This window comes from Rousettus aegyptiacus, unplaced genomic scaffold (genome assembly GCF_014176215.1).
Source record: "Rousettus aegyptiacus isolate mRouAeg1 unplaced genomic scaffold, mRouAeg1.p scaffold_m13_p_2, whole genome shotgun sequence".
Taxonomy (NCBI): domain Eukaryota; kingdom Metazoa; phylum Chordata; class Mammalia; order Chiroptera; family Pteropodidae; genus Rousettus; species Rousettus aegyptiacus.
Window position 1 is genome coordinate 57,669,990 of NW_023416295.1, and position 22,259 is coordinate 57,692,248.

Sequence of the window (22,259 nt, forward strand, 5' to 3'; positions counted from 1 at the left end):
TTCTGTAACCCTACTACTGGCACTCAGAAATAAATGGTTATTGTCTAGAATTCACTGAATTCTATTGAAAATTTCAAAAGATAAGCCCAATAAGTTAAAAAAAAAAAAAACTTGATGAGATTTTAAGTGAAGGCAAAAATATCACATACCTTATATATCAAATGTTTTCCATAATTCATTGAGTATTTTAACTACTAAATAACAACTTTTTTGTTTCAGTATGAAAACCAAACCACAAACTACACTTATATTTTAATACCCTTTGAGAGTTAGTTTTTATTCCTCACTGTGACTTTCTTACTTACAATTTCCTTTTTTATGACATGAAGGTAATATATCACCAATTTCATAGAGTTATTAGAAAAATTAAAATAATGCTTCAGAAACTGGAAAGCTATATTATTTTGATTTGTTAGTATAAAAGCAGCCACCATTTTATTATTTTATTTATAATTGGTCCCAGCTATTCTCTATACCAGTTCCAATAGAACTCTCTGCAACAGAAATGTCCTCTATCTGCCTATTACTATAGCCACTTGCCAAATGTAGTTAGTCAGCACTTAAAATGTGGCTAGTGTAGATAAAAAACTGGATTTTTAAGTTAAAAATGAAAATAGTTTATGTGGGTAGTGGCTACCCTCTTGGACATAACTCTCTATGTTCAGAGACCTAATATTTTCGCTGTCAAAACAAATTTCAGGAGATAAAAATTTGTTTTCTCAACCAGTTTTCATTCTTTTCAATGTGAGACGGTACTGTATGAAAATAAAAGACAACAACTTAGAGAAATAAAATCCCCACTTAATATAGCTTATTTGGCAAATGGGGTCTTTAAAAACAAACCAATGGAAAATCCATTTCGATGTAGCTTACCTGGTAAATGAGGTCTCAAAAAAAATCTAAGTGACATATACCAAAGACTGGCATATACTAGGTGCTTAGAAAATCATTATTAATGAAAGAAAGACAAATAAGAGGCTGCATTTCTACGTACATCTCAGTGTGCCTGAATAAGAGGTTGACCTTGGCCTCTAATATCCCTCGATAGACACAATCTATATTTCATGAGTGATTTCTACTTGAAATGTTCCAATGTGATCAACACCGCTTCATTTTATGAAGCACATATATGAGGACCTTTCCCTTTAGAAACTACAATCTACTCATAGAAAAGAGGCAAGAGAAAGTTAACCAGTATAAATTAACAGTCCAATACAATAACAGAAAAACCACCACGGGAAGTTATTAAAAGCTAGAGAATAAGACATCTGGAGAAAGAGAGAGAACAAGTCAGTCAGATCACACGCACCAGGAAGGATTTGAACTAGGTTTACAAGGGCTGCAAAGATTTAAATATCATACATGGAGGCAGGGAACAGTGAGCAGAAACTACTTTTGCTCACGTGGAATGTTCAGGAAGCAGAGTAATCAGAGCTTGATTATGAAGGACCTTAAATGGTAGGCGGGCTAAGGAGTTTGAAATGATCCTACAGGGCCAACAATGGGGAATCACTGAAAGTTAGGAGAGAGAGGGACAACTCAGGTTGTAAACAAAGTATTTACTTATTCCTTCACCCAAAGTAGGTATCTGGTGCTTAATATATGCAGGCACATTGCGAGGTGAGAGAATTACAATGATGACTATGACACAGTTCTAACCTGAGCAGGGCTCACAACATAGCTAGGAAAACAGACACAGAAACTAGAACCCAATGTGACACATGTTCATAGCTGAGGTATGTGCAAAGTGCTTAGAAGCATAAAGGGGAAAATTTAAATTTGTAAATAAGGGCCAAGGAAGGCTTCACTAAGCAGGGGTCACTGAGTTAGACCTTAAAGAAGAAAACCATGGGCTCACCAGGCAAAGAAGGACATACTAGTAACATACAGAAAGCTTCAGGAAATCTACAACTTGTTGGGAAAATCATATTTCTACAAAATTAAAGGACTGTAAGGTAAATCATTCAAATATAGAAAAAGAATCAAATCCTTAAAAGCGGTGTTGTAAAAGAAGAATGCTACTGTATAGCTCAATTTTAGGATTGATCATAGTCATCGATTATCTTTTTAGCTGATTCCAGAAGACTATGAATGCTAAAAACATTAATAAAAATATTAGAATAATCATAAGCACTACAGAAAGCAATATAAAACTAGGTAGTACTTTAAACTATGAAAATAAACATATTTGATATTCAAGGTAGAAAGGATGTTATTAAAATCAAATTATCAATTGAAGACTATTTCAATATTTTTTTCTGGCAGAAATTGTATAAAATAATCATGTGAAAAGCAAGGGAGAAATTGGTGGGGGGAGAGAATGAGAGATCTGTGCTTTGGAAAAATGCCTTCTCTTCTAGAAAAGAGGAGTCCTCACCTTTAAAACTATCAGATGTTCTTGTTGGCTTCCATCTGACACCTGGATCGATTACAATCACATACAACAATGCTGTCTTCATTTTACAACTCTACTTTGCCTGTTAGCATGGTACACAATAAACTTTATTTTTCAAGAATGTTACTTATGATTGTTTACCCCATTCATAAGTGAAATTTTGAAAGAGCCAACATTAGCGATTACATTTTAAAATACAGAATTGTTACTGGAAATTAAAAATATCTGCTGTCTAAAACAAAACAAAATATAATTAAAAAAAAAACCTTTAGACTACAATGCAACTTCATGAATTCCACTTAAAATGAATGATGAGATTTTGCTAAAAATAAGGTAAACTCATAGGAGGTAGCATTTGTAAAACAGTAACAAAAAGTAGAAGACTTGATTTTTAATTTACCAAAGCTATAAATCCAACTTTTAAATTACCAAGGTCTCATGTAATTCAGTGTATAATTATAGAAAGAAAGCTTTAAAAAAAATGTAATTTAACCCAGTAATTGCTTTCTTGGGCATTTCCCCCAGATAAATGTAAACTTATAATTCAAAAACCTGTACACAGGTATCTATAACAGCTCTATTTGTAAACTGAAAATTATTATAAATTGTAAATAAGCCACACAGATGTCCCTCAACAGATAGTTAAAACTGTGGTACATACCTATTATGGAATACTACTCAGCAATAAAACAGAAGTGAATATCAATACATGTAACAACCTGGATGAATCTATAAGACTTATGCTGACGAAAAAAAAAAAAAAAAACTCTCCAAAATTTTATACTGCATGATTCCATTTACATAACATTCTTAAAATAACAAAAATATGAAAATAAAGGAAATTAATTAGTGGTTGCTAGGGATAAGAAAGAGAAGTGAGAGTGTGGCTATAGAGGGAAAACATGACCCCTGCACTCCTATAGTTACGGAAATGTTCTGTATCTCGACAGTATCAATGTCAGTGTCCTGGTTGTGATATTGCATTATAGTTCTGTGATGTTCCCATTGGGAGAAACTGGGAAAGGGTACACAAGATCTTTGCATTTTTTTTTTTTTACAATTGCATGTGAATTTGTAATAATCTCACAATTAAAAGTTTAATTTTAAATAATTTATTCAAATTTTAGAGTAATTACTCGATGTTAGGGGAGGGCCCACTAAAATGTTAAAGAGTATTTCTAACTACCCTATTAAAACCAAAGAAATATTTGCTGCACCCATTAAGTCAAAAAAAGCTATGAAATTTACTGTTTTATTACTTTTAATGATTATATAATTTTTATTACTAATTATACTCATATCATTTCAGTAACATATTTTTCCTTGAAAATCTTCATGTGTTTAAAATTATATTTCCTTTTAACCTCAATCCATCAGCTGAGCAAGGCTCTAAGACCACATAGTTTACGAAAGCAGGTTACGAAATGAAAAGAGGGCTCATATTAGGCAGAGAGAAGTTTATCCAAGAGTAACAGGCGAAGGTACACCGAGATTGGAATTAAAAACTCATTCACTCATTTAAGGTATCTAGAAAGACTAGAGGTCAAAATTAAGTCATGCTAAAAGACTAAAAGACAAAGTCTCTGCTATCCAGTGGCTTGGGGAAGGAGGCCATGGGAAAACGGAACCAATATAACTTCAGTTACACTTTAGGATGGTGAATTTATGGATTATATTGCTTCTATTAAAATTGTATTCAGGGTTCCAAACAAGTAACTCACAAACATTTTAGAAGATTGACACCTGCCAATATACTGTCCAAAGATTTCAGATTGACACATATTTTTCATCTGCTGACAGTCCGAGTTAGGTTTTTAACAGCTGAGTTGTTTTATCACAGATCTCAAAGTAATAGCAGTTTTTGAGAAAGTTCAGTTGGGTATTCTGCTTCCTTTTTCAGTGTTTTGTAAATACTGACTTTGTTGTTTATTTAGTCATTGACAAATTGACAATAAGTGGAAAATTCCCATCAGTGCATCAGTCTGAGATTCAAGGTATGATTCAATGAGAATATTTATTCTAACACACGTCACACGACACTTCAAAACATTCTTCCGTTTGTTCATAACAACGAAGGGGAATAGTTACAGTAATAGATAAGAAGTTTGGACTTATAAAGGCACATAAATTGCATAAAGAATAAAGAAAAGCACAAAACAGAATAAACCAAAGTACCACTGTATGAAAACAAAAATAAGAACTTACTTAAAATGGTGAGTCTTGAGGCATAAATTAAGGTGCTTCATAAATAACGCTTTTTCACTGTGATTATTTTACATAAGCTACATGGTAAAGTATTTCAAAAAATATAATCAAAACAATCACGTGCATGATTAAAACTTTCTGTGCAATCACTATCTTACAGTTAGTAAAGAGCACTTTTTCAGATGCAGGCTTTTCTCAAAGAATCCACTGACAGTTAATGCAGCTAGTTGTCTATCCAGATTCTGGTAATATATCAAGTAACACACACATAAAAAAGTAAGTTTAACTAAAACCTATTAATATCAAGTCATTTTGCTGCCCATCCTTAATACTTACAGAACAATTCTGCATATGTATATATTTATATACCAATTTGTATACTAAAGTTTTCTAGGACAATTTTTTCCAGTTTTCGTCTTATTTTTCCCAATTAGATTGCAAAATTAATCTCAGATCCTCCAAAAGTGGAGATTCTCAATACTGAATCCAACACAGACTGTAAAACAATCTGGGGAATATCATTTTTTGGCCACAAGATCTAGCACAGAGTCTGATACAGAGCAGACATATAACAAATAGTGGGTGAACTCAAATGAAGGAGATAACTTTTAAGATAAAGAGTTATCCAAAAGAGATCTCAATACCTTACGCACAGGATTCCAGCAAATATCTGAAGCAATAATTGTGTTCAGTCCCCTCACCTGGACCTCTGGTGGTACTCAGGAATAAGGTGTTACTTCTAACTAAACAGTCCTTTCCCATTTCAGCCAGGCACAGGTGTCAGAAAACATGATGCACTTCACTGCAAATTATTACTGGTTTCCATTTTACATGAGTGTTTATAATTCTCATGAAGGTATGGAAACTGAAGAGCCTGTTCAAGTATTTACTTTGAACATGACACTGAGAACTCATTTAATATTGCATACACTAGTAATATAATCGAGTCTAATTTTTGCAAACAATGTATTTATTGCATTAGCAAAGGGAAACCTGCCAATCTCAATATTTTTAAACTACTGTTTATGAATGTATACATACATAAGTTCTGTAGGGATTCCCCCCACCACCCTGTTTGTAGCAAAAAGCAGGATTTGGGAGAAGCTATATGCACTGGATTTTTAAATTGCTTAAAACACACACACACACACACACACACACACACACACACACACACACACACAGCAATCCAAGTAAAAAATCATCCTGCTGAAATCCATCCCAATTTCTTAACACTGGTAGTTTGTCTATACTCCAAAATCAGAGTTAAATAAAAAGTGCTCATATTCTATAATGAGGTATGGATCAGCAAGTTTCTACCAACATTAAGTGTTCATGGAAAACCATCTTTTCGGAGTAACAAGTCTGTCTCAGTAATTTAGTATCTTTGAGGATAAATCAAACCAAAACAATGGAAAATGGGTCTTTCTCATTTTAATTCCTTCTGTTTCTATCCAACTTTTAGAAATTTTAGTCTCAATGAAGGGTTAAACTTCAAATGTGCACAGCGGACTTGTTAATAAATGAATCCAAGATGGTAGCCACTGACTCTGCTGGTATTGAGTCAAATGTTTGTCTGGCTGCAGCACTTAAATTTTCAGAAGCTGAGTATTCTAGGCATACAACTTCAAATTTTCCCGCTTATCCTGGAGGGTAAATTGTCATAGATTCTTGGGAAGACTGTACATTCTTCCTGAGGAAAAAAATGTAATCAAATGAGATGGTGAAATATAAGTACATGAAGGCCTCTACAGAGAATCTCGTATAACTCCTTCATTTTATACACGAGAAAACTAGAGCTTAGAAGAGTTAAATGACTTGCTTAAGGGATGCACAGCCAGGACTAGAACTAGAGTCTTTTGGTATCTATTAAATTACTGTCTATTGGTTTACATCGCAAATCTTCCAAATTTCTCTTCTAGTTTTTCTTGCTTTGACAGTTTCCTGCCAATTTCAAGTGTGATTAATTTTGGACAGAAAAGGCAGCTTAAAGAGTTAATTTACAGGCTGCGGTTCAGTCCACAAATGATTAACATTTTTGTAACACTTTCCTCATGGATTGACTTGAAGACATTGTATAAAATGACTACCGCTTAGAATTACAAATGCAATAGTTGTATACATATTTAAAAATGTATGTCTTACATTGTGCAAGTGTTTCCACTTGTGGCTCCTGGAATATATTATCAGTCTTCACCTTTTAAACCTTACAGTTTACTAAGTTGTATTTACCCAAGCTTCCTACACGAGAGTTGTGTTTACATGCCTCCAAGTATTACCTACACAAAGAAAAGAAGCTATAACGGTCTTATTTTTAAAAGGGCCCATATTTGATTTATTTTTCTGGATTCTCTTCCTTACAGGCAAGCTCTTACAAACTTTCAAGCTCATAATAATGTTTCATTAATAGATTACTTCTTCATAATCATATTGACTAAGATAACAGAAAGCAAACCAATAATTTGCCTGGCTATGGAAGATGCTACAGAAAGCATTATACATACTATGGTATAAGAATAAAACCAATGACTTAAATGTATTAAGTACTGGCCCTGAGCCAGGCCCTATTATAATTGCTTTATCACATATTAACTCCTTTAGTTATCACAACCACCACATAAAGTATCCAGATACTTTCATCATTCCATTTTACAGATAAGCAAAATGAGGTCCAGAGAGATTATATATAATTTACCAAGTTACACACCTAGCAAATAGAAGTGCCAAAATTGAACTATGACAGTCTGGCTGCTAACCACAATACCTGCCTCATTGTCTTAATGGCAATTCTCATGGGTTTCACTCAGGGTGAAGGTGAAATCCCAAGGACTTTCCCTGGCCTAAACTACCATAGTTAATCTTTGGTGGAAGCAGACGGCAAGATCTTGAAAACATATGCTTTAATCCCTTCCCCTCACTTCCCAAAATGATACTGTTAAAAAAAAATAAAAAAAAAAGAAAGCTATTTAAGATGAATATGAAGGAGACTCAAAAGTTTCAAAGGAGAACCCCAACTTCTTTGTTTCTATGATTTAGAATAAGAGGGGGAATAGGACTGACTATATACATGATTGCTTAGGAAACCATTTTTTCTTAGGAAAAAAAAAAGATACTGAGAACTGAAAACCTTGAGATGAAATGTATCTTAGATCAATGCAATCTAAACCCTCCATTTTTAAAAAGAATGAAGCTATAACCCAAATGTTAAATGCTTTGTGGAGGTCATAAGGTTTACTGGCAGATCTAATTTCCAGCTTAGGGTGCTTTTCATCTTCCTCTCATGCCTGTAATTTAAGAGAGAAGTTACAGTAGACCAGAATGTTGGACACCATCTACCCAGGGTCTTAAAAGTGTATTTGTAAATGGGTTGTGGGTGTCTATGAATAACTGTATTCTAAGCTCCAGGCCAGGCTCCCAAAGCCTGCCTGCATAACACCCTCCATTTCCACTACACATTTTACGTAACAACTTTCCTATAAAATGATTTTATGACAAAAACCCAAATCCACTCTAAATTCAACCTGGAACACTAGGCGCCAACTACTATATTCTATCTAATGGCACCTAAAAAGGGGCTTTCTCTGCCTCTCCAAGAAAAGAGATGCATTCATTAGTGGGTGGAGGGGGGGGGGGGGGAGGCAGGGCAGGGAGGGGATCCAGTTTAGAGAAGCGCAGAACAAACACCTTTGGATATTTGCAAATCGGCTAAATTTATGTTTAATATAGACAATAATTACAGAAGTCAAACATGCCTCAGCTGTTGAAAAAAGAGGGTTACTGGTTCCCCTGGCTCCCTCCCTCCTCACCCTTCATTTGTGAGTTCTGAACTCTGTGAGGGCTATATGATATATGTACCTACAGGGACTGATATCTACCCAATCAGCAGGTATTATTTGGTTCAGGAAAAATGCCTCACAATGATATGGCTTAAAATAATTCAGATACTTCCATATTTTAATGTATATATTTTATAATGCTAAAAATTTACAATCTTACCTCTAATGACATTTTATCATTCTCTCTAAATCACTAGATATGAGCCATAGTAACTATAATATTATCAAGTCTATGACCAATAAATGATCAGCAATGTAGCCAACATTTATTGGTGTATCAAATAAGTCTAAATAAAAGATCAATGAAAAGTTGACTGCAGCATTCTAAGTTTAACTGAAATGTAACAATTTAGTTATGGTAACATAGCCCCTACAAGAGTAACATTATTCTATTTAATTATTAAAGAGGCATGTGAGCAACATCTGAATGTAGTACAACTTCTCAATTGAAACCAGCAAGCACATGAATTATTGCTCCTTGTGACTCAGGGTGTGATCTCACCCTAAAAGAAGCCTGTTATTTCTTACTGCTGGACATCAAACTGACCTGCTGACTGCTACCATCACTTACTGGCAGTATATGAAGCCTTATTCAGGTATGCTTAAAGACTTTCCCTCTCTATTTGCAACTCTTTGTAGTCACAGTTTGGGCGTGAAATAGTTACTTTTCCAAACATATCAAGTCCACTGGTGTTTCAAATTCTTCTTCCCCCTTCAGTGCAGAAAAGGCATTACAAAACCATTTAACACATTGAAGAAGTAATTATCTCCCAGTATACTGAAGGTGTGAGGGCAAATTCCCAAAGTGACATACAATTCTATGGATGTTTTTTGCCATAGAATAACCTATTTTATCTTCCAGTTAAAAATGATGTCCATTTTTGAATTAAGCAATTTACTTCTTGAATGAAACAGAAAAAACTTTATAGAGTATTCTCAAAATATAATATTTCAAAGTAGTAAAGCGAAAGACTGGCATCATCCAGGGTATGATAATTCTCTGTTTCAATCAATCCCTAGTCAGCAGTAAGGAAATTATTCAGTTTTAAATTGGGGAATAACTGTATTTTTAAAAATTAAGTAGATTTAAATAAAGTTAATTAAATTTACTTTGTCAGTTTGTGTAGCTCAGAAAAGGAAGAAAATGTCATTTCTGACTTTAGATATAGACTTAATCCAAATACTCCAAGCCATACAATTGCTAAACTATTTATTAAACTAAGTTTGGTAGTAGTTTCTTTAAATTCAAATTATGATGTGAGAACTATTCATTAAATTAAATTCGGTTTATTCAGCTTGTAAATGCAGCAACAACATATATATATTTTTCTGGATGAATATCAGCTGCTCCTACTCTCTGCTTATCTTCTCTTATGCTCTCATCACTATCTTGCTCCCCCCTACCTCCCTCTAAAGATAAGAATTAAGATAACTGGATACTTTGTTCCCCAAATTAGGATCTTCAGGATAACATGTATTAGATGCAGCACCTTCTCCTTACATAATAGTGGGGGGTGGGGAAGGAATGTACTTAGTCAAAACACAGTGTATACTGTTTTGGATTGTGATGATCATCTGTTTTAAAACTTCCTCTCTTCAAATATCTATTATCTATAGAATAAATTTCTAACCAAAAGCCTACCTTTACTTGAATGACCAATTCTGTATATACATTATCTATATACTTCAATGGGTTATTTAAATTCCCAATATAACAGAGAAATTAAATGTGTTTTACCTTCTAATCTTCATATCAAATCAAATAAGCACGTATTAAACTCTGCTGTAATATGATACTGTTACATAATGTTTCCTGTTGGCATTTGCAAACACCTCCCAATATCTTACACAGTGTGGCTAACTATAATTTAGAGTTAAACCTCTAAATTAGAAGGTCCACTTACTATGGGCATACCTGAAAAACAGTGTAGCAGCCAAAAAAAACACAACTTTTGCCAATGCAAAAGCTTTTTTTTTCTTTTCTACTTCTCCTTTCCATTGGTTTCTTAATTAAAAGGTGTTCATCATACTTTTCAATGCACTTGATCCACCCAAAACAGATGTTGGGAGATAGCTGGACAATCAACTTATTATATTCCTGAATCCAATACAAATAAAGTGTGGAAAGGCTTATAGCAAACTCAAGCTTCAAAGTAAACTGTCAAAAATAAAAGCACACATAGTACGCTTCTCAGCAGAAACACTTATTTTGGACATTGTTCTCATTTTCAAGTTGCCATTTTCCATACTGTTTCACAGGCACCAGAAATGAAGATACTTCTACAGCAATATACTGCATTCAAAAAGAGGAGCAGTAATCTACTTTCCCTTTGTAAATAAAAGAATCTAAGCCCAATTCTAGAAAAATGTCTTCTCTCAAAAATTTGCTTTTCTGTACTAAGGAAAATAAAATGTGACCAAAAATGTATACTAATCATTATTGATTTTACACAAAATAGCAAGTCTTTGAAAGTTGTAGGACTGTATTTATTTTTTCAAACTCAGTAACAGAGAAAGAACTGAAATCTCAACTAATAAATTACATCTTTAGATATACATGATTATGTTGTCCCAGTGTTACTTTCAATGGTAACTGACACGCCCCGAATTTAACTGTACCAGACAGTTCTATCTGTCCCATCGCTGACCAAACACTGCTTCTCTGTTTCTATTCATTATATATTATAAGAGGTCTAAACACAGCCCAGTATGAAGAGAAAAATTACAATTCTTACGACAGCAAAGTGATGCATTCAAGATCTCTTTTGCAGAACATCCCCCGTCCATGAGCATTAACAGGCATTTTTTGATAGAGCTAAAATACGTTGGCTGCAAGCTCATTACTCTAAGAACCTTCGGCACCCTTTCTTGCAGGTTTTCTGAAAACCCTCAGAAAAAAACAGGCAGAATTAAAACCTTGCAAACCAAACTTGCCAAGAACCTTCTGCAATGATCAATAACCTTGGCTACACTGCCATCGGCCCCCAATTCGTGGTCCTAAAGACCAATGCAGCAAAAACCCAGGCACAAGGCTAGATAATACCCAACAGAACTGCCGTGCTTCCCCTCCGCCGCCCTCTCTGCTGCATGGAGAGAGGCAAGGGGAGAAGAGTGGAGCGAACCTCACCAGCTCCGAAGATGCTCCGGTGACCTCTGGCTGCGCGGCGGGAGCTGGGCCAGGGAAGCGCTACTGCAGCCGCGGCGGGCCCTGTGGACTATGCCCCTGGTGCATTCCTCACATTCCTGCACAAATGTGTCGCCAATAGAGGAGCCCGTGGCGTGCGTCCCCCCTCCCCCCCACCCCTCGGACAGACACCTGCCTATTGCTGCGCCCGGAGCAGCCGCGGCAGCCGCGGCGCCTCCACTGCCTGCGCTCGCTGTTTGTCGCACTCAGCCAACGCGCAGCCAAATCCTGTCCCTGCCGCTCACCCCCTCGCTTTCCCAGTAGGGGGAAAAGGGGAAAGAGCCGGGCAGCCCCAGCGCCCAACAGGGACACTCGATCCGCCAGGGGGGGTGCCGCAGCTCCGCTTCAACTCCTGGCAGGGAAAGAAGAAAGCCGCGGCGCAGAAGGACAGCCGGGGAAGCTGGGGTCTGGGGAACCGGGTGGGGTGGAGCGCGAACATACGCGGCGAGGGGAGAGGGGTACACTGGACAGAGCGGGGTGGGCAGAGCCCGCAGGAGCGTGGAACTCAGGGGGCAAACGCAGGACTACCCAGGCAGCAGGGGCGTGAGAGAGAGAGGAGAGGGCCAGGACGCAGGATCTGGGGCAGGAAGGACGGACAGACGGCCCCGAAAGCCGGGGAAGGCGGGCGCCTCAGGGTGTTAGGGGCGCGGGGCGGCGTGCCAGGAGGGCAGGAGCGGGGAACCCTCTCCCTCTCGGCAGAGGTCCAGGAGGGCTCGGCGTGGCGCTCAAGTTCGAGGCTGGGGGCTCTGGATCCGAAAAGGCCAACGTGGGCAGGGGTCGTGTGCGGTGTGTAGGAGAGACCCGTGGAGAGTAATCGCCGGGAAAAGCAAATGGAGGGTGAAACTTGTGCGCCTGCCGGGGGGAGGGGAGCAGCCAGGCGAGTGCGGGCAGGAACACGAGGTGGGGCAGGAAAGCCGAGGCGGCCGCGAGGCGGTGGGGATGGAGTAACGGGAGGGAGGCGCCCGTCCCCCCTGCGCCCTCGCAGGCAGGTCCTGGCTGGGGTGCAAGGGGGCGAGGGCCGGGGTCTCGTGGGCAGGAGTCTGCGCGCTCTCCCGCTAGCCCGCACACTTACTTTCCAGGTTAGGCAGCGGCCGTCGTCGCTCCAGGGATCAGAGACATCACCGCCAAGAGGTCGGCGCTGCGGCACCCGAAAATATTAAAAAAGTGCCGCGGCCGAGCGGCTGCCCGTCCCTCCCTCTCCCACCCTCCCCCTCCCCCGAAGCGGCTTTCCCACCACCCCCGGCGGCGGCGGTGGCCAACTTGCCCCTCTACCCCGTGCCCATGGTGCCGCCTCCGCGGCCAGCAACGACACAGACTCAGCCCCGGAGCCCCCTCTACTGCCCAGAGGCCGCCGCCGCCGCCCGCCCAGCCGCTAGCCCGCCTGCCCAGCCAGCCCCAGGCTCCCGGGAACGTCAGCACGCCGCCGTCTCCGGACCTGCTCCACGCCAACCCCATTGGTCCGAAGAAAAAGGCTGGCCCTCCCCATTGGCCCGGCCCTCATATTGAACGGGCCTATGGGAACTGCGGTTTCAGGTCGCCATAGAGACCGATGCTGTTAAGAGCGAGAGGGCCTGGAGAAAGTGGGGAGGATGAAGGTGTCTCTGGCTTTGGGCACTGGAGGAGGTGAGGGAAAGAAGTATAGGGGGATTCCCGGGAGCAGGTTCTGAAATCTGACGCGGCTTTTGCTTTGCCTTCCGGTCAGCTCCAGCTGTAAAAGGTAGAGTTGGTCCCTGGCGTCAAAGGCAGGAACAACTGAACCCCTAAACGAATCTTTGAAGGTGAGAGCCTAGGAGTGGGCGTTTCACTTTTCCCGCGTCTGGGAGCCCATGAGGCTATGCCCTTTGACCTTTGACATATGTGCAGCTTCTACTTATCCAGGTGAGTCTGCACCCCATCCCTTAAATCGCTGCTTTTTCCTGACATCACTGAAACTCCTGAATTCTACTTGTTCTTCTCAACCACTCCTAACCTGGGGCGGATCTTGCCTCAAAATTTTGGGTCTCCAAACTTATAACTCAACCCAAAAAAGACTCAAAAAGGATTTCCTTTGGATGATATTCTGGCAAGGAAACAGGCTGACATATTGTATAATGGATGTCATCAGCTCAACACATAAAGTAATGTGTTCCCTGCTTCCCAAAGCAAACCTTCAATCTCTTTGTTGAAGGATATTTGTTAAACACCCATCTGTATATGCATTCTGCACTGTGTACTTGACAGGTGTTTGCTCTTTCCCCTAAAAGGTTAAAGGGTGGGGAAAGGCACAAGTGACAGTCGATCCATGTTTCTAATGATTTCACAAGAGAGTAAAGGAGCTACATTACAATGGATGGATTTTCATGGGTATTTTCCAGTTTATTTCAAATTTGATAAAAAACACTGAGCCATGGAATAAGTACATGCAAAAATCTTGAGCTTTAATAATAAATCTATGCTTTTATTTAAAGTTATTTTGTACTAATTTGTCAATACTAAATGATTTTGTAAATAACTTCCATATTAAAGTGGGACTTCATGAATATATTAGGCTTTTAAGCATTGTATTGCTCTATCAAATGGCCACTGATATTCTGAGATTCCTTCTTTGATGATTTTCCCATTTTTTATACTGATCTCTTTAGTAAGAAGACTATCTTTATGTTACTGCCCCAAGCTGGGGGGACCATATTATGAAAAAAAAAAAAAGCAAATAGGATTTTGGAAATTATAAAAATTTTGTCTAGAGAAGAAGATTAATATGTGTGCAAGCTACGTATGTCCAAGTATTGTCCTGAATTTTAAGTTGGACAATGTGCTTTGCTATTGTTTCATTATCTAACTGTATTTGAGGAAACAAACATAGGTAGGAAATAGTAATATGGTACCTTGATTAGAAAAATATCTCTGACAATTTGTAGTAAAATTTGAACTTAGTTGATAATCCTATGCAATGTTGGACTGCAGAACAAAACAGCTGAACATATGAGTGTCTCCCCTAAATATTTTCAGAATTAGGATCACCAGGGGCCATGGAGTACTGTCTCATGCTTTGCCATCATGGAAATTAGATCATCCTGTTATTGATTTCTGGCTTTTGGACTGTACGTGTGTGTGTGTTTGCCCTTGTTTATAGGAGATTAGAAAAGGTAAAATACAAATTTTTGTAAATAAGACATTTTTAATGTACTAACAAGATACCAATGAATTGGATTTTTTTTTAAAAAAAATTAATACTGGGTAAAAGGAAAATGTGTCTAATGTAAAGGAAAAAATTATATTTCCTTTTTTCATGCCTTAGGCTAGCATGGAAAAAAGAAAAAAGAACCATTTGATTTTTTTTTTTTTTTTTACTCCAATAATCTTGTGTTATTCTCAGGTCATGTATTTGAAGAGTGTTTTGATATTGTGTATTTCAAGTTTGCAATGATTAAGATGTTACTAAAGTTCACCATGAGTAATGTCCCCTAAAATGTTTTCATTCAACATTATTTTTTTCATAATTTTTATAGTTAGTTGAAAGTTTTCTTTTGAACCTACTCATGCACTACTAAGCATTGCTGGATAGGGTTAAGAAATTTTATTCCAAAAGTTTATGCTATCCAGCCTAGGCTGGGTCTTCACTGGTCCTCTAAATTCCTTTCCTCATCAGTGGGTTAGTTATCCGGGACGCTTATCCAGGGACATTATCCAGGGCACTTCTCCCAAACCTGTCCTATTTCTGCTGTCGTTAAGATCCCACTATACTTGGTCTTCTTCCAGTTCTGCAGATGATTTTGCCTCATACTTGACTGAGGCATCCACCATGAGCTTTCTCTATTAAACTTTCCTAAACCTCAGCCTCAGTTTTTACACTTCATCACTTTCTTCAGTCCTGGCTAAGAAGGGGTGTCCACCCATTTCTTTTCTAAGCTCATACTCCACTTGTTCTACTAAACATGGTCATTCTTTCTCCTGAAGGATTTTGCTCTGCTGATTATAATTTCTCTCTCAGGGCATGTGTTACATCCTTTCCTTTATTATTATTATTTTTTTCACTATGCCTTAAATATCTGACCTTTTGTAAAACCACTTTCCTTCTATCCTACCTCCATCTATCGTCCTTTCCTTTCACCAAGAAACCGTCTGAAGGGAATTTCTCTAGACTTCTATTTTTTCACCCCCAATGGTAGTTAAAACAACCAAAATGATTCTAAAGATTGTGTACTTTCTCCTCAATCCTAACTCATTTTGCCATAAAGTTTTCTCCTACAAAAGCGCTCTTTTCTTGCAAATTGCAGTGCCTGAATTCCTGATTTTCAGTGAAGGTTAGAAACCATTGTCTCCCACCCTGAGGGTCCATAGAAATGCAAATGATCTATTTGAGAAGAGGAAGCTTTTACTTGCTAGCTGCCCTACCGGGGTGGGTCTAATTACTGGGAAGTAGAAGTAGGCCTAGGGCAAGTAAAGAATGTTGGAAAGTAGGGAGACTTTGGTGAGCTTCACCCTCAAAAACAAAAGTAAACAGCAGAAAGCCAGGGAACTTTTCAGTTCCCTGACTTTAGAAAGAAGTCAACCTGAATTTTTCATGATTATGAAAACTTTGTAACTTTCCAACGTTTGTTATTTCCATATTAGCAGAGGCAGCAAGGAAAAGGTGCAAGGCAAGAACACTGTCTCTTCTCATTCTAAAATGCATATAGGGAAGGTGGGAGCAGTGGAGATAATGCTCCAAAAAGTACACAGATAACCACTAGTGGGTTTTTGTTTCTGTTTTGTTTTGTTTTGTTATTAAAAGGAATGTTAAAACTTAGGCAGGATGCAAATTAAGGAAAGAAAGCATTGGAATAAACTGGTCCTAAGAAGAGATGCCAGAGCTTAATAATAGTTCTGCTCTAGATTTCAGAATTGTCTGCGCCCTATTCAGCCCGTTCTCTAAATATGCAAATCCTCCCCTGCCCTTAGTGGCCCAGTCCAATAGTTAGAGCTGTAAAGATTTTTCTGAAAATTTCCTTACCTTACGCTTACTCTGGAGAGGATGATTTCTGCTTTAATATATCACTGTGGCACTCTCTATCCCATGGTATACTTTGTGTGTGAGCCTTCTCTCCTAGAGAATAGAATATATATCATGGTCATGACTATATCCTTCACAGTGCCTTAGACTACTGAAGTGCTTCCCACAGTAAGAAAAGCCAATATTCATTAATCCTTTTTTCAATTTTTGGAGAAATTTGACTTTCATCAGTGAAAAATTAGTAATATTGGGAGGTGACTAGAAAAAGATGAGACTAGCGGTTCAAAGTGGAAAAGTGAAGTAACGTGGCAGAGTGGAGGAGAGGTTTATGTCATGTAGGCACCTAAGAAAGAAAGGCTTCAAATCTCATCTCTACCAGGACTTATCTGGATGCCTCTATGAGGGAGCGGACCTGTGTGAGAAGAACCAGTTTCATGTGCGTTAGCATGATGTTCTATTCAGAGCTAAAGCTATAAAATTATGTGTATGAGGGAAAATAGTTGAAACTCAGCTTTGTCAAGCAGGTTAAATAAGGGTTACCTACATTTTTTTCCATTTGAAATATTCAGCTTGCTCTGTCCTTTGTAACAGAATAGAATCATGAGAATTTAACAACTTCATAAAATGTGAAAGGCATCAAACATCTGGAAAGTATAACAGACATGTTTCTAAGTACCTATATCCACGACCCTTGAAGTAGGCAGCCCTGCATGCCTCGTGATCTTGCATCTGGCCATGGTATCAGCCTCAGTGGCGACCTGATTCAAATGTAGCCAATTCATTGGCACTGCAACAGTGCCAACCAGATTTTTCCCCTGGGAATTTGGAATTAAGAACAAATGAGACAGAGAGAGCAACTGCTTTGGTCCTGATGTTTTCTGGGTTACTAGAATATATTTCATTTTTTATTGTCTCATAAGATTTCTGTTTCTTATAATTACTCCTAAGACATTCTTTTTCTGGTTTGCCATTAGTGAGTCTCTTTTCCTTAAAATCAAAAGGTTTCACTAAAATATGATGTGAATATTTTACAACAAAACAAACGTATATTATGACTATCTTCTTGGACTATGAAGAGCAACAGTCTAAAATTTTCTAACGAACAAAGAATAGAAAATGAATGATCTGATCGATTCCAAATATTGCCAACCTTAGTTGAGTAAAAGAGCTTAATGTAGTGTGGTATCTATCCCACCCTACTCCCCAACCTCGAAGTTTTATATTCTTCAATTCTCAGTTCTTTTCCTTTAAAGTTGAGAGCAAGATAAGAACTTTGAGAAGATGAGCAATATGATTGCTTTTTCAAGGTAGAATCATTTTGCAACTTCATTGGTATCAGAAGACTGTATTAGAATTCATGTTTATTTTATGCATTTATACTGATATTTTAGGAACCCAGCTGAAGAAAATAAAAATAAGGAACATTTATCAGATATGTCAGTGGCTCCACAAGTCAAGGGAAACAGATTATGAAGTTTAAGTTCCAGCAATTAAAAAAAAAAAAAAAAAAGCCTGTCAGGAAGAAAACCAGAGTTTGTCCAAAATTCTATACTCTTTTTATCTACAATATCCAGTTTTCGACCAAAAATTATGAGATTTGCCAAAAAAAAAAAAAAAAAAAGGAAAGTCTAGACGAGCAGAAACTATCCACTCTGAAGAACAGAAAGAAAAAGAAGATTGAAGGAAAAACGAATATAGTCTCTGAAACTTTTGGGGTAGCTTGAAGAACAAAAATAAATGGAGGGTTTAGAAAAGTATATAAAAATATATATGAAGAAGCAATGACTTAAAAATTCCCAAATTTCATCAAAATTTTAATATACAGATCCATGAAATTCAGTAATCCTAAACAGAATAAGCAGAGCCACAACTAGGTACATCATAGATTACTGAAAGGCAAAGGTGAAAAAATTTTGAAGCAACAAAAGAATAACAACTCACATACAAGGGTACCACAATAAAATTAACAGCTGGCTTATGAGAAACAAAAGAAACCAGAAGGCAGTGAAGGACCTATTCAAAGTGCTAAAAGAAAAACATCTTAATCAAGAATTCTATAGCCCGAAGCAAAAGAAGGCTCTCAGAAAGATTCAGGGCACCTGACAAGTCAGCAATCTCCATTTGTAAAGCAGCTCTTGGCTCAATGCCAACTCTGGAATATCAACTGATCACCACGCTAAAATGTTATTTAAAATACTAGATTTGAAGTTATTCTCTCAAAATAAATTCTTGGAAAACACGACCTCATTGTTTTCTTAACTCTGACAATAAGCTAACTAGAGTAATAGCAGAAAGAAAATAAATCACATGCAAGAGCTCTCTCCACATCCTGTACTCCAATCAGTGTACCTGCCCCTTTCCATTCTGGAGCCCTATTTCCATTACACACCAGGTCAGCTAAGTGTCACCAGAGGGCTTCCACATAGCTGGTTACAGCTTCTGTGCATCTCTGGAATTGGAGTAGGAGAGAAAATCAACAGCACCTGCTAGTACATTACTTTGTCAGGAACGAGAAGTCAAAAACTGCCATATTTTTCTGTAGTGCAGTAGATTTTTAAAATAAGAAAAGAAAAAAATGGTGAAAATAGATGTAGAAAAGCAATTGACAAGATCCAATATCTATTCGTGATAAAAATGCTCAACAAATTATCAATAGAAGAGCATTTCCTCAATCTGCTAAAGTACATCTATGAAAAACATACATCTAACATCACATTTGTGATAAAAGACTGAATTTTTGCTCCCTAGGGTTGAAAATAAAATAATGTCCACTCTCATCTCTTTTATTTAGCACTATGGTGGAGGTTTTAGCCATGTAATAAGGGAAAAAATTAAAGCTGTCTTTACTCGTAGATGACACAATTCTATACATAGACAATCCTAAAGAATTACAAAAAAATAGTAATATTAGAAGTAATAACAATTTAGCAAGATCATCAGACACAACAAGACTAATATACAAAAATCAGTTGTATTTTTATATGCTAGGAACTAGCAATTCAAAATAAACTATAGAAAATAATTTCATTCATAGTAGCATGCAAAAGATATGCTACTTAGGAATAAATTTTACAAAAGAAGTACAAGATCTATAGATTCAGTGTGATCCGTATCAAAATCCCAGGAAGCATATTTTTGGAGAAATCAACATGCCAGTCTTAAAATGGACATACATGAGAACAAAAATATCCCCCAAAACAACGAAGAGGAATTACAATATCCAATTTTAAAAGTTACTATAAAGTTACAATAATAGAATATAGTATTGGCGGTACTTTATAGAGCTAAGGACTAAAACTATAAGACTTCTAGAAGAAAATGTAGTACAAAATCTGTGACTTTGCTTTAGATAAAGATTTCTGAGATATGATACTGCATCATAATCCATAAAAGAAATTGATAAATTGCACTTAATAAAAAAAAATAAAAGTTTTGTCCTTCAGAAGACAGTAAGAAAATGAAGGACAAGCTGCAGACTAGGAAAAAATATTTGGTAATCATAATCTGATAAAAGACATATATCAGTTAAAAATGTGCAAAGTATTTGAATAGGCATTTCAACAAAAGTTATACAAATGATTAATAAACACACAAAAAGATGATCAACATGATTAATATTAGGGAAACACACCTTAAAACCACACTACAATACCACTGCACAACCACTAGAATGAATGTAAGCAAAAGATTGACAATACCAAGTGATGACAAGGATGAAGGAAAACTGGAAGTCTCATAAATTGCTGATTGGTACTATCACTTTGGAAAGCCTTTTGACAGTTTCTTAAAAATATAAATATAAACATCATATGACCCAGCAATTCTACTTTTAGAAATCTACTCAGAGAAATAAAAACAAGTGTCCATACAAAGAGTTTTACATTAAAATTTGTAATACGAAAAAAACTAGAACTAATCCAAATGTCCATCGATTAAATAAAATATGACACAATGGAATAATACTCAGCAATAAAAATAATGAACTACCGATACATGCTATAACGTGGATAAACCTCCAAGAAGAAAAAAGCCAGGCATATGTTGCATAATGCCATGTATATAACACCTCCAAAAAGAAAAAAAAAAAAAAAGAAAGCACATCAGCAATTATCAGGGGCTGGGATTGGAGTATTGAATGCAAGTGGTTATAACACAAGTATTTTAGGTAATAGAAATGTTCTAGAACTGAATGATGGTGATAAATTTTTATATTTATTAAAAATAATTGCATTGTACTCAATAATGGATGCATTTTATAGAATGTAAATTAGAGATCAATAAAGCTATTACAAATAAAAAACTAAAAAAACGACATAAGCACATCATCTTAAAACTCTGATATATAAACACAGTAACTATGTAAACAATTTTCTAACATGATTGAAACTCTTCCAAATGGCATTTCAGTGGATTTATATCTCATTTGTTAAACATTAAAATAAAATTTGCAAGAAAACTGATTGATATCAGTCATAAATTTACTAGAGAAAAGACTAAACTACAACCTTTGTAGAATTAGTGAATGGAATTGAAATTTGAGTATTGTAATTGCATACATGAAGCCAATTTTGCACTACTTCTATGTCTTTTTTGTGGCACCTGTGTTAGCTATTATATAGCTCTTAGAACAAAGGATGAGAGTGATCTGAACTTGGACTTTGAATTTTTCTATGATTAATCATATTAAACCAAGATTTTCAAGGTAATGCAACATTTTCCATCACATAACTCTCACTAAATTTATTTAAATTGTCAATATTATATATGTCAATCCTATTTATATTTTTTTAGACATGGATTTTTCTATATTTGTATTTTATAATTTATATAATGTTAGGATGATATTGCACTTAAAAATTTATAATAAATAATTTTAAAAGTGTATGCTAGAGATATTTCATAGTAGAGGTATGTGGTTGAGAATGTTTGGAGACCTCAGTTTTACAGTATCTTTAGATAAAATGTACATTATTTCCCTCTCATTTTGATTTGTTTTTGTTGTTGTTGTTGTTGTTGTTTTAATTTTTCTCTTCTGTCTACCCCAGGTGATAGGAATAAGTCTTTGGAAGACTACATTTTCATCTTTTGCTCTTTTCTTTGTCTTGAAGACCGCTTAGATCATTTTCTCCAATAAGTCCATTTCAACCTCTAACATCATCAGAGATGCTGATCATTATTGTGATCCAACTTGAGAAGCCAGTAAAATCACGAGTGGTATTGAGAAGAGTATTCTTCTTCTAACATATCCAAATGATGTGAAAGTGAGCCATAAACACAAATATATAATACAAAGAAGACCAAAAAAATTACTATAGAGAATTTGAGAAAGAAAAAAATTCTACCCACACAATGCATTTTTATGGTCAATAGAAAAACTTGATTTTAAAATTGTAGGCTTTCAATGGTTTACATTGGCCTCAGAAAAGTCACTTATTTTTCCACTGCCTTACATCTATGAAGCTTAATATACTTCTCCATTCTCGCACATATTAATTATGAAGTTTTACATTTAAAAATATACAAAATGTGTAAACTTATGAACATTTAATATGAGTATGCTACTTGTACCTATATCTGACCATAAACAAAGGGGTCTTTGGTATCTAAAAATTTATCTCAGAAAATGACTCCTTATTTTTACTTTACATCAACTTTTCCTTTTGCTTT

The 22,259-nt window shown here is 36.7% G+C and overlaps 2 protein-coding genes across 20 annotated transcripts in view; one reads left to right on the forward strand and one right to left on the reverse strand.

The window, feature by feature from the left end:
• Positions 1–12,954, reverse strand: part of PKP4 (plakophilin 4) — a 215,294-nt gene extending 202,340 nt beyond the window's left edge. For 4 of the 11 annotated variants that reach the window (XM_036236113.1, XM_036236124.1, XM_036236114.1 and 1 more), the window contains exon 1: positions 12,693–12,954. The gene's annotated coding sequence lies outside the window, so the exon portion shown is untranslated. Of the gene's footprint in view, positions 1–11,563; positions 11,680–12,692 lie in introns of all 11 variants that reach the window. The other 7 variants (XM_036236119.1, XM_036236117.1, XM_036236111.1 and 4 more) reach the window with 6 other exon arrangements.
• A 7-nt stretch (positions 12,955–12,961) lies between these two features.
• The window catches only part of CCDC148 (coiled-coil domain containing 148), a 195,135-nt gene continuing 185,837 nt past the window's right edge, over positions 12,962–22,259 (forward strand). For 4 of the 9 annotated variants that reach the window (XM_036236128.1, XM_036236129.1, XM_016152823.2 and 1 more), the window contains exon 1: positions 12,985–13,498. In XM_036236128.1, coding sequence (XP_036092021.1) covers positions 13,476–13,498 — 23 coding nt within the window. In that variant the 5' untranslated portion in view covers positions 12,985–13,475. Of the gene's footprint in view, positions 13,499–22,259 lie in introns of all 9 variants that reach the window. The other 5 variants (XM_036236126.1, XM_016152814.2, XM_016152815.2 and 2 more) reach the window with 5 other exon arrangements.